This window comes from Ammospiza nelsoni, chromosome 28 (genome assembly GCF_027579445.1).
Source record: "Ammospiza nelsoni isolate bAmmNel1 chromosome 28, bAmmNel1.pri, whole genome shotgun sequence".
In the NCBI taxonomy this organism is placed as follows: Eukaryota; Metazoa; Chordata; class Aves; order Passeriformes; family Passerellidae; genus Ammospiza; species Ammospiza nelsoni.
The window spans coordinates 1,534,378-1,546,683 of NC_080660.1; the positions used below are offsets into that span (position 1 = coordinate 1,534,378).

The 12,306-nt window shown below is 48.1% G+C and overlaps 1 protein-coding gene across 1 annotated transcript in view; it reads left to right on the top strand.

The window, feature by feature from the left end:
• The window catches only part of SNX27 (sorting nexin 27), a 31,388-nt gene extending 20,671 nt beyond the window's left edge, over window positions 1-10,717 (top strand). Inside the window, exons 9-12 of the mRNA XM_059490236.1 lie at window positions 924-1,073; window positions 3,282-3,410; window positions 7,151-7,210; window positions 10,109-10,717. Coding sequence (XP_059346219.1) covers window positions 924-1,073; window positions 3,282-3,410; window positions 7,151-7,210; window positions 10,109-10,156 — 387 coding nt within the window. The 3' untranslated portion in view covers window positions 10,157-10,717. The remainder of the gene's footprint in view (window positions 1-923; window positions 1,074-3,281; window positions 3,411-7,150; window positions 7,211-10,108) is intronic.
• The last annotated feature ends 1,589 nt before the right edge of the window (window positions 10,718-12,306 follow it).

The following is a 12,306-nucleotide window of genomic DNA, read 5'->3' on the forward strand; positions in this document are numbered from 1 at the left end:
CCTGGTGCATTCCCTGAGATCCTGGTGAATCCCAGAATCCTGGTGAATCCCTGGAATATTGGTGAATTCCTTGAGATCCCATTGAATTCCTGGGATCCTGGTGAATTCCTGGAATGTTGGTGAATTCCCTGAGATCCCAGTGAATCCCTGGGATCCTGGTGAATTCCCTGAGATCCCAGTGAATTCCTGAGATCCTGGTGAATCCCTGGGATCCTGGTGAATTCCCTGAGATCCTGGTGAATTCCTTGGAATCCTGGTGAATCCCTGGAATGTTGGTGAATCCCTGGGATCCTGGTGAATTCCTGGGATCCTGGTGAATCCCTGGAATGTTGGTGAATTCCTTGAGATCCTGGTGAATTCCTTGAGATCCTGTTCCCTGAGATCCTGGTGAATTCCCTGAGATCCCAGTGAATTCCTGGGATCCTGGTGAATCCCTGGAATGTTGGTGAATCCCTGGGATCCTTGTCAATCCCAGAATCCTGGTGAATCCCAGAATCCTGGTGAATCCCTGAGATCCTGGTGAGTCCCAGAATCCTGGTGAATTCCCTGAGATCCCTGGGATCCTGGTGAATCCCAGAATCCTGGTGAATCCTTGGCATCCTGGTGAATTCCCTGAGATCCTGGTGAATTCCCTGAGATCCCTGAGATCCTGGTGAACCCCAGAATCCTGGTGAACCCCAGAATCCTGGTGAATCCCTGGAATCCTGGTGAATCCCTGGCACCCCAGTGCATTCCCTGGGGCCCCGGTGACCCCCTGGGCTCCCGGTGCATTCCCTGAGATCCTGGTCACTTCCTGGCATCCCGGTGACTCCCTTGGGTCCTGGTGAATTCCCTGGCATCCCAGTGAACCCCTGGCGTGCCGGTGCCTCCCTGGGGTGCCCGTGCACTCCCTGGCACCCCCGGTGAGCGGGCTGTCCCCGCAGTACCTGAACATGCTGCGGACGTGCGAGGGCTACAACGAGATCACCTTCCCGCACTGCTCGTGCGACTCGCGGCGCAAGGGCCACGTCATCTCTGCCATCAGCATCCGCCACTTCAAGCTGCACGCCTGCACCGAGGAGGGCCAGCTCGAGGTATTGCTGCCAGCCCTGGCTCGTCTCTGAGCCCACAGCCCTGCCTGGGTGCCCTCCTGGACCCCTGGCGTCACCCCGAATCCTTGGGGTTGTCTCTGAGCTCACGCCCTGGGTTTTACACCATCACCCAAATCCCTGGGGTCATTCCAACTCCCTGGGATTGTCCCCAAGCTCACACCTTGGTTTTACAGCATCACCCCGTTCCCAAATCCCTGGGGTCACCCCAAATCCCTGAGGTTGTCCCCAAGCTCTCTGGGATTGTCCCTGAGCTCACAGCCTGGGTTTTACACCATCACCATGTTCCCAAATCTCTGAGATTGTCACCTCAGCTCTCTGGGATTGTCCCCGAGCTCACACCATGGGTTTTACACCATCACCCAAATCCCTGGGGTCATTCCAACTCCCTGGGATTGTCCCCGAGCTCACAGCCTGGGTTTTACACCATCATCCTGCTCCCAAATCCCTGAGATTGTCACCCCAGCTCTCTGGGATTGTCCCCGAGCTCACAGCCTGGGTTTTACAGCATCACCCCGTTCCCAAATCCCTGGGGTCACCCCAAATCCCTGAGGTTGTCCCCAAGCTCCCTGGGGTTGTCCCTGAGCTCACGCATTGGGTTTTACACCATCATCCTGCTCCCAAATCTGTGGGATTCTTCCCGAGCTCTCTGGGATTGTCCCTGAGCTCACAGCCTGGGTTTTACACCATCACCATGTTCCCAAATCCCTGAGATTGTCACCCCAGCTCTCTGGGATTGTCCCCGAGCTCACACCATGGGTTTTACACCATCACCCCGTTCCCAAATCCCTGAGATTGTCACCCCAAATCCCTGAGGTTGTCCCCGAGCTCTCTGGGATTGTCCCTGAGCTCACAGCCTGGGTTTTACAGCACCACCCTGCTCCCAAATTCCTGAGATTGTCACCCCAGCTCTCTGGGATTGTCCCCAAGCTCACAGCCTGGGTTTTACAGCACCACCCTGCTCCCAAATCCCTGGGGTGATCCCAACTCCCTGCTATTGTCCCTGAGCTCACTGTGGGTTTTACAGCATCACCCTGTTCCCAAATCCCTGGGATCATCCAGTTCCCTGAGGTTTGTCCTGGTACTGTCACTGAGTTCACACCCTGGGTTTTACAGCATCACCCAAACCCCTGGGGTCACCCCAAATCCTTGGGGTTGTCCCTGAGCTCACAGCCTGGGTTTTACACCATCACCATGTTCCCAAATCCCTGAGATTGTCACCCCAGCTCTCTGGGATTGTCCCCAAGCTCACACCATGGGTTTTACACCATCACCATGTTCCCAAATCCCTGCCATCATCCCCAGCCTCACACCTTGATTTGTGCCATCGCTGTGTTCCCAAATCCTTGGGATCATCCCTGACCTCAGAACTTGGATTTGCACCTGCCCCTTGTCCCCACATCCCTGGGGATCATCCCCAGCCCAACACCTTTGGATTTGCACCTGGACTGTGTTCCTAAATCCCTGGGGATCATCTTGATATCCCTGGGATCATCCCTGGTCTCCCACCTTGATTTGCACCTGGACTGTGTTCCTGAATCCCTGGAGATCATCCCCAGCCCAACACCTTTGGATTTGCACCTGGACTGTGTTCCTAAATCCCTCGAGGCTGTGCTGGAATCATCCCTGACACCCCTGGGATTACTCTTGACTTCAAAACTTGATTTACACCTGGGCTGGGTTCCCAAATCCCTGGGGATCATTCTGATATCCCTGGGATCATCACTGACCTCTCTCACCTTGATTTGCACCTGGGCTGGGTTCCCAAATCCCCGGGGATCATTCTGATATCCCTGGGATCATCACTGACCTCTCTCACCTTGATTTGCACCTGGACTGGGTTCCCAAATCCCTGGGGATCACCCCAGTTCCCTGGAATTTACCCTGGGATCATCACTGACCTCTCTCACTTTGATTTGCACCTGGGCTGGGTTCCCAAATCCCCGGGGATCACCCCAGTTCCCTGGAATTTACCCTGGGATCATCACTGACCTCACACCTTTGGATTTACAAATCCCTGGCATCTCCCTGAGCTCCCTGCTGGGATTTGGGAGCCAGGGATAACTCTGGGAGCCCTCCCTGTGCTAAACCCGAGACAAATCCCCCTTTCCCCTCACCCCCTGACCCACCCTGACCCCGGGGGCTCCCCTGTCTGGGGTCCTGGCTCAGCTCCCTGGCTTTGGGGGTTCACAGAACCAGGTGATCGCCTTCGAGTGGGAGGAGATGCAGCGCTGGGACACGGACGAGGAGGGCATGGCCTTCTGCTTCGAGTACGCGCGCGCCGAGAAGAAACCGCGCTGGGTCAAGATCTTCACCCCCTACGTGAGTGTCCGATCCCTCAAACCCTGCCTGGAATTGCCTCAAATCCCAACCAGAATCCCCCTCAAACCCTGCCTAAAATTTCCTCAAATCCTGCCTGGAATTCCCTCAAACCCAACCCAGAATTTCCTCAAATCCCGGTCAGAATTTCCTCAAATCCCACCCCCAGTTCCCTCAAATCCTGCCTGGAATTGCCTCAAACCCAACCCAGAATTTCCTCAAATCTCGTCCAGAATTGCCTCAAAGCCTGCCTGGAATTCCCTTGGGAATGGGATGTGTGAGTGTCCCAATCCTGCCCAGAATTCTCTCAAATCCCAACCAGAATTCCCCTCAAACCCTGCCTAAAATTTCCTCAAATCCTGCCTGGAATTCCCTCAAACCCAACCCAGAATTTCCTCAAATCCCGGTCAGAATTTCCTCAAATCCCACCCAGAATGCCCTCAAATCCCACCCCCAGTTCCCTCAAATCCTGCCTGGAATTGCCTCAAACTCTGCCTGGAATTGCCTCAAATTCCACCTGGAATTCCCTTGGGAATGGGATGTGTGAGTGTCCCAATCCTGCCCAGAATTCCCTCAAATCCCAACCAGAATTCCTCTCAAACCCAGCCTAAAATTTCCTCAAATCCTGCCTGGAATTCCCTCAAACCCAGCCTAAAATTTCCTCAAATCCCAACCAGAATTCCCCTCAAACCCTGCCTAAAATTTCCTCAAATCCTGCCTGGAATTCCCTCAAACCCAACCCAGAATTTCCTCAAATCCCGGTCAGAATTTCCTCAAATCCCACCCCCAGTTCCCTCAAATCCTGCCTGGAATTGCCTCAAACCCAACCCAGAATTTCCTCAAATCTCGTCCAGAATTGCCTCAAACCCTGCCTGGAATTCCCTTGGGAATGGGATGTGTGAGTGTCCCAATCCTGCCCAGAATTCTCTCAAATCCCAACCAGAATTCCTCTCAAACCCAGCCTAAAATTTCCTCAAATCCTGCCTGGAATTCCCTCAAACCCACCCAGAATTTCCTCAAATCCTGCCTGGAATTCCCTCAAACCCAGCCTAAAATTTCCTCAAATCCTGCCTGGAATTCCCTCAAACCCAACCCAGAATTTCCTCAAATCCCACCCAGAATGCCCTCAAATCCCACCCCCAGTTCCCTCAAATCCTGCCTGGAATTGCCTCAAACTCTGCCTGTTATTTCCTCAAATTCCACCTGGAATTCCCTCAAATCCCTCCTGGAATTCCCTCAAACCCACCCAGAATTTCCTCAAATCCTGCCTGGAATTCCCTCAAACCCACCCAGAATTTCCTCAAATCCTGCCTGGAATTCCCTCAAACCCAACCCAGAATTTCCTCAAATCCCGGTCAGAATTTCCTCAAATCCCACCCCCAGTTCCCTCAAATCCTGCCTGGAATTGCCTCAAACCCAACCCAGAATTTCCTCAAATCTCGTCCAGAATTGCCTCAAACCCTGCCTGGAATTCCCTTGGGAATGGGATGTGTGAGTGTCCCAATCCTGCCCAGAATTCTCTCAAATCCCAACCAGAATTCCCCTCAAACCCTGCCTAAAATTTCCTCAAATCCTGCCTGGAATTCCCTCAAACCCAACCCAGAATTTCCTCAAATCCCACCCAGAATGCCCTCAAATCCCACCCAGAATGCCCTCAAATCCCACCCCCAGTTCCCTCAAATCCTGCCTGGAATTGCCTCAAACTCTGCCTGGAATTGCCTCAAATTCCACCTGGAATTCCCTTGGGAATGGGATGTGTGAGTGTCCCAATCCTGCCCAGAATTCCCTCAAATCCCAACCAGAATTCCTCTCAAACCCTGCCTAAAATTTCCTCAAATCCTGCCTGGAATTCCCTCAAACCCACCCAGAATTTCCTCAAATCCTGCCTGGAATTCCCTCAAACCCACCCAGAATTTCCTCAAATCCTGCCTGGAATTCCCTCAAACCCAGCCTAAAATTTCCTCAAATCCTGCCTGGAATTCCCTCAAACCCAACCCAGAATTTCCTCAAATCCCACCCAGAATGCCCTCAAATCCCACCCCCAGTTCCCTCAAATCCTGCCTGGAATTGCCTCAAACTCTGCCTGTTATTTCCTCAAATTCCACCTGGAATTCCCTCAAATCCCTCCTGGAATTCCCTTGGGAATGGGATGTGTGAGTGTCCCAATCCTGCCCAGAATTCCCTCAAATCCCAACCAGAATTCCTCTCAAACCCTGCCTAAAATTTCCTCAAATCCTGCCTGGAATTCCCTCAAACCCACCCAGAATTTCCTCAAATCCTGCCTGGAATTCCCTCAAACCCAGCCTAAAATTTCCTCAAATCCCGGCCAGAATTCCCTCAAATCCCACCCAGAATGCCCTCACATCCCACCCCCAGTTCCCTCAAATCCTGCCTGGAATTGCCTCAAACTCTGCCTGTTATTTCCTCAAATTCCACCTGGAATTTCCTCAAATCCCTCCTGGAATTCCCTTGGGAATGGGATGTGTGAGTGTCCCAATCCTGCCCAGAATTCCCTCAAATCCTGCCCAGAATTTCCTCAAACCCAACCCAGAATTCCCTCAAATCCTGCCCAGAATTCCCTGCAATCCCCCGTGGAATTCCCTTGAGAATGGGATGTATGAGTATCCCAATCCCACCCAGCATTGAATTCCCTCAAATCCCACCTAGAATTCCCCTTGGGAATGGGATTGTGAGTGTCCCAATCCCACCCAGAATTCTCTCAAATCCCACCTGGAATTCCTCAGCACCCCTCTGGATCTGCTGGACCCAGGAGCTGCTGCCTCCTCTGTGGAATTCCTGGTTCCTCTTTGAAATTCCTCTGGGAGCTCCTGCTTTTTTTCCCTGGAAAACCCAGGAGCTCCTGGGACCTCCTGGTTCCTTCCTGGAGCTGATGGATCCAGAAACTCCAGGCAAGAACCAGGAGCTCCTGACTTTTCCCTGGAATTCCTGGTTCCTCCCTGGAGCTGCTGGATCCTCCCTGGAGCCTCTGGCTTTTCCCTGGAATTCCTGGCTCCATTCTGGATCTTCCCTGGAGCCTCTGGCTTTTCCCTGGAATTCCTGGCTCCATTCTGGATCTTCCCTGGAGCCTCTGGCTTTTCCCTGGAATTCCTGGCTCCATTCTGGAGCTGCTGGATCCTCCCTGGAGCTCCTGGCTTTTCCCTGGAATTCCTGGCTCCATTCTGGAGCTGCTGGATCCTCCCTGGAGCTCCTGGTTCCTCCCTGGACCTGCTGGATCCTCCCTGGAGCTCCTGGCTTTTCCCTGGAATTCCTGGCTCCATTCTGGATCCTCCCTGGAGCCTCTGGCTTTTCCCTGGAGCTCCTGGTTCCTCCCTGGAGCTGCTGGATCCTCCCTGGAGCCTCTGGCTTTTCCCTGGAATTCCTGGCTCCATTCTGGATCTTCCCTGGAGCCTCTGGCTTTTCCCTGGAATTCCTGGCTCCATTCTGGAGCTGCTGGATCCTCCCTGGAGCTCCTGGCTTTTCCCTGGAATTCTTGGCTCCATTCTGGATCCTCCCTGGAGCCTCTGGCTTTTCCCTGGAGCTCCTGGTTCCTCCCTGGAGCTGCTGGATCCAGAACCTCCGAGCAGGAACCAGGAGCTCCTGGCTCCAGTCTGGAACCTCCAATTCCTCCCTGGATCTCCTGGCTCCTGCCCAGAGCTCCCAGTTCCCCTCTGGATCTCCTCCCTCCCCCTGGATCTCCTGGTTTTTCCCTGGATTTTCCCCGATTCCCGTTTTTCCCCCCGCAGTTCAATTACATGCACGAGTGCTTCGAGCGAGTGTTCTGCGAGCTCAAGTGGAGGAAGGAGGTGAGGATTCCAAACTTTTCCCTTTCCCAGGTGGCTTTCAGTGGGAAATGCTTCTCCTGGTCCATAATTCCCTCAGGGAATGATCTGGATAATCCCAGGGGAGGAGCTCTGGGAGTGGGGATGGTTCCTTGGAGCAGCTGGAAAAAGGAGCTGCAGGTGTTGGGAAAAGGCTCCTGGAGCTGGGATGACCTGGGATAAATCTGGGAAAAAAAACCTTGGATAAATAATAATTTATCCAGAATTACCTGGATAAATCTGAGAAAAAGGCTCCTGGAGCTGGGGATGACCTGGGATAAATCTGGGAAAAAAAAACTTGGATAAATAATAATTTATCCAGAATTACCTGGATAAATCTGGGAAAAGGAGGTGGGAATGACCTGGGATAAATCTGGGAAAAAAAAACCTTGGATAAATAATAATTTATCCAGAATTACCTGGATAAATCTGGGAAAAGGAGGTGGGAATGACCTGGGATAAATCTGGGGAAAAACAAACCTTGGATAAATTCTAATTTATCCAGAATTACCTGGATAAATCTGAGAAAAAGGCTCCTGGAGCTGGGGATGACCTGGGATAAATCTGGGAAAAAAAAAACCTTGGATAAATTCTAATTTATCCAGAATTACCTGGATAAATCTGGGAAAAGGAGGTGGGAATGGCCAGGATAAATCTGGGAAAAAAAAACCTTGGATAAATAATAATTTATCCAGAATTACCTGGATAAATCTGAGAAAAAGGCTCCTGGAGCTGGGGATGACCTGGGATAAATCTGGGAAAAAAAAAAACCTTGGATAAATTCTAATTTATCCAGAATTACCTGGATAAATCTGGGAAAAGGAGGTGGGAATGACCTGGGATAAATCTGGGAAAAAAAAACCTTGGATAAATAATAATTTATCCAGAATTACCTGGATAAATCTGGGAAAAGGAGGTGGGAATGACCTGGGATAAATCTGGGGAAAAACAAACCTTGGATAAATTCTAATTTATCCAGAATTACCTGAATAAATCTAGGAAAAGGAGGTGGGAATGACCTGGGATAAATCTGGGAAAAAAAAACCTTGGATAAATTCTAATTTATCCAGAATTACCTGAATAAATCTAGGAAAAGGAGGTGGGAATGACCTGGGATAAATCTGGGAGAAGTCTTTCTTCTCCATCCCATTTCCCTCCTCCTCCCTCTTCAAATAGAATTTTAAATTGGAATTAGAATTGGGATTGGAATTGAGATAAGGATTGGGATTGGAATTGGAATTTAAATTGGGATAGCAATTGGAATTTGAGTTGGGATTGGAATTTAAATTGGATTTAGAATTGGCATTGGAATAGAAATTTAAATTGGGATTGGAATTGAGATAAGAATTGGGATTGGGATTGGAATTGGAATTTAAATTGCTACTGGGATTGGCTTTGGAATTTAAATTGGGATTGGAATTGAGATAATAATTGGGATTGGAACTGGAATTTAAATTGGAATTGGAATTGGGATTGAAATTGCAATTGGAGTTGGGATTGGAATTGAAATTGGGATTGGAATTGAGATAAGAATTGGGATTGGCATTGGAATTGGATTTTAAATTGGGGTTGCAATTGGAATTTGAGTTGGGATTGGAATTTAAATTGGATTTGGAATTGGCATTGGAATGGAAATTTAAATTGGGATTGGCATTGGGATTGGAGTTGGGGTTAGAATTGGAATTTAAATTGGGATTGGAATTGAGATAAGAATTGGGATTGGCATTGGAGTTGGAATTGAAATTTAAATTGGGATTGGAATTGGGATTAGAATTGGAGTTGCAATTTGAGTTGGGATTGGAATTTAAATTGGATTTGGAATTGGCATTGGAATAGAAATTTAAATTGGGATTGGAATTGAGATAATAATTGGGATTGGCATTGGAATTGGAATAGAAATTTAAATTGGGATTGCAATTGGAATTTGAGTTGGGATTGGAATTTCAATTGGATTTGGAATTGACATTGGCATAGAAATTTGAATTGGGATTGCAGTTGGAGTTGGCGTTGGGATTGGAATTGGAATCAGAATTGGAATTGGAGTTGCAATTTGAGTTGGGATTGGAATTTAAATTGGAATTGGCATTGGCATTGGAATAGAAATTTAAATTGGGATTGCAGTTGGAGTTGGAGTTGGGATTGGAATCGGAATCAGAATTGGAATTGGCATTGGAATAGAAATTTGAATTGGGATTGGCATTGGGATTGGAATTGAGATAAGAATTGGGATTGGCATTGGAGTTGGAATTGAAATTTAAATTGGGATTGGAATTGGAATTGGAATTGGAGTTGCAATTTGAGTTGGGATTGGAATTTAAATTGGATTTGGAATTGGCATTGGAATAGAAATTTGAATTGGGATTGGCATTGGGATTGGAGTTGGGGTTAGAATTGGAATTTAAATTGGGATTGGAATTGAGATAAGAATTGGGATTGGCATTGGAGTTGGAATAGAAATTTAAATTGGGATTGGCATTGGGATTGCAGTTGGAATTGGGGTTGGGATTGCAATCGGAATCAGAATTGGAATTGGCATTGGAATAGAAATTTGAATTGGGATTGGCATTGGGATTGGAGTTGGGGTTAGAATTGGAATTTAAATTGGGATTGCAGTTGGAGTTGGGGTTGGGATTGCAATCGGAATCAGAACTGGAATTGGCATTGGAATAGAAATTTAAATTGGGATTGGCATTGGGATTGCAGTTGGAGTTGGCGTTGGGATTGCAGTTGGAATCAGAATTGGAATTTAAATTTGGGGTTGTGGCTGGGGCACTCCCGCTGAGCTGCAGCCCTGCCTGGGATCTGAGCCCTTCCCAGCCTCTCCTCATTCCCATTTCCCAGATTGTCCCACCCTCACCTTGTCCCCTTCTCCTTCTCTTCCAGAACCTTTTCCAGCTGGTCAGGTCACAGCAAAGGGACGCGGCCACTTAACCCCGGCAGCTTTTCCAGAACCCCCAAAATTCCCTTATTGTATTAAAGCCCCCCTCCCCCCAAACTAAATCTCATTAATTCCAAACCCATCCGTGCCCGTCATCTTTATGGAATTCCAGAGGGGAAAAAAAAAAAAACAAAAAACACAAAAAAATTTTGGGAAAAGCCACCTGAGGGGGCTCCACTTTCCCACTCAGATCCAGCTCCAGGCTGGGAATTTTGGGATTTTTTTCTTCTTTTTTTTTTTTCTTTTTTTTTTTTTTTTTGAAACTGGAATTAAGAATTTGCTGTTTCTGCTGGGTCAGACGTGGAAAAATAGGTGGGGGGGGGGAGGAAAAAAAAGCAGGAAAAAGCCCTGGAATGTTCAATTCCTGCTTTAGCACATCCGTGGGAATAATTCCTTTAGAAGAATTCCTTTAAAATCCCACAGGGTGGCAGCAGCAGCTCTTATTTAAAGGGATTTTCTGCCTCTTTCTCCTCCCAATCCAGTTTTTAATCACTACAGATTAAAAAAAAAAAAAAAAAACAACAAACCAGGAAAAACATCCAAAAGGAGTAAAATTCCAAGGAAATTCCAGTCCTGGCACAAGGATCCCGCTCATGGATTTGTTTTCCTGCTTTTTTGGGGTGTTTTCCCAGGGATTTGGGGCTGCCTGGTTCTTTGGGATGGGATCTGGGACATTCCAGGATCCTGAGGCTGCCCCTGGATGGGGAATGAGCAGCAAAAACCACCTGGAAAAGCCAATTTTCCTTATTTTTGATGGGATTTTTCCCTGGTGCCACTGGCAGCTCCCAGGAGGGAAAAATAACCTCAAAAAGCCTTTTTTTTTTTTTTTTTTTTTGCCCTATTTTTGAGCACTTTTTATCCATGACTTGGGTGTCCAAGCAGGAAAAATAACTTGGAAAAAAACCATTTTTCACTCATTTTGAGCTGGATTTTTTTTTTTTCCATAGTTCTGGAGGAAAAGGTGGAAAATTCATTTTCCCTGGTTTTGAACAGGATTTTTCCCGCAGATCCAGTGGCTGGGATGTTCCAGGAGGGGAAAATGAGCTGGAAAAGCATTTTTTTTTCCTTTTTTTTCCATGTCTTGAGTGAATGAGCAGCAGCCAGAAGGAAAAACCCTCTGGAAAAGATAATTTCCTAAATTTGGAGTGGGATTTTCCCATCTTTTGAGAGGAAAAATAAGGTGGAAAAGCCACTTTTCCTTGGATTTGAGCAGGTTTTTATCCACAGGGAAAAAAAATCACCTGGAAAAGCCATTTTTTCCTGGATTTGAGTGCAATTTTTCCATGTTTTGGGAGGAAAAATCAGGTGGAAAATTCATTTTTCCTTGGTTTTTGAGCGGGATTTTTCCGTGGATCCGGCAGCTGAGGAATTCCTAGAAGGAAAAAATTATGGAAAAGCTTTTTTTTCTTGGTTTTGAGGGAGTTTTTCCATGTTTTGGGAGGGGAAAAAAAATCACCTGGAGAAGCTGATTTTTGCCTGGTTTTGGGACCAGCCTGGAGCTGGTCCCACCAAGGTTTGGGGTGAATTTGGGAATATTTGGAACCAAACCCAGCAGGAGCATCCCGGCCTCGTTGCCAAGCTCTGGAATGGGCCAGGATTGCGCAAAATTGGGATTTTCCCCAAAATTCCCTTTTTTGGGAAGGGGTTTTCCCCACTCCTTCCTCCTGGAGCCAGGATGGGGGAAAATATTTTTTCTTTCCGAGGGGGGAAAATCCCAAATCCTCGGCTCTGGAGCAGCCGAGAGCCGGGAATTAATTCCATTAATTGGATCCCTGTAATTAATTGGATTTCCGTTGTCCTCGGGAGCCCCGAGCTGTGGAAAACCCAGGAATGGGGGAGGGAAACTGGGAGAGGTTTGGGATCCCCAAAATCCCCCCTAAAATCTCCTTCAGCACCCCCAGTTTGGGGTGAAATCCCAGGAAAAAATTGAATTTGGACCCCAATTTTCCCCCTAGCCCCAAATTTTAACGGATCGAGGAGAATTCAACCATCTCCCTGTGGATTTTTTTTTTTTTTAATCCAAAAAGGAAAAAAATAAACCCGAAAAAGGGGAGAAATCGGTCGAAAAAATACAAAATAAAAACCTTGCCCCCCCTTCTTGTCCCATTTTCCCTCTTCCAGCTGCTCCCATTCCTCGGGTTCC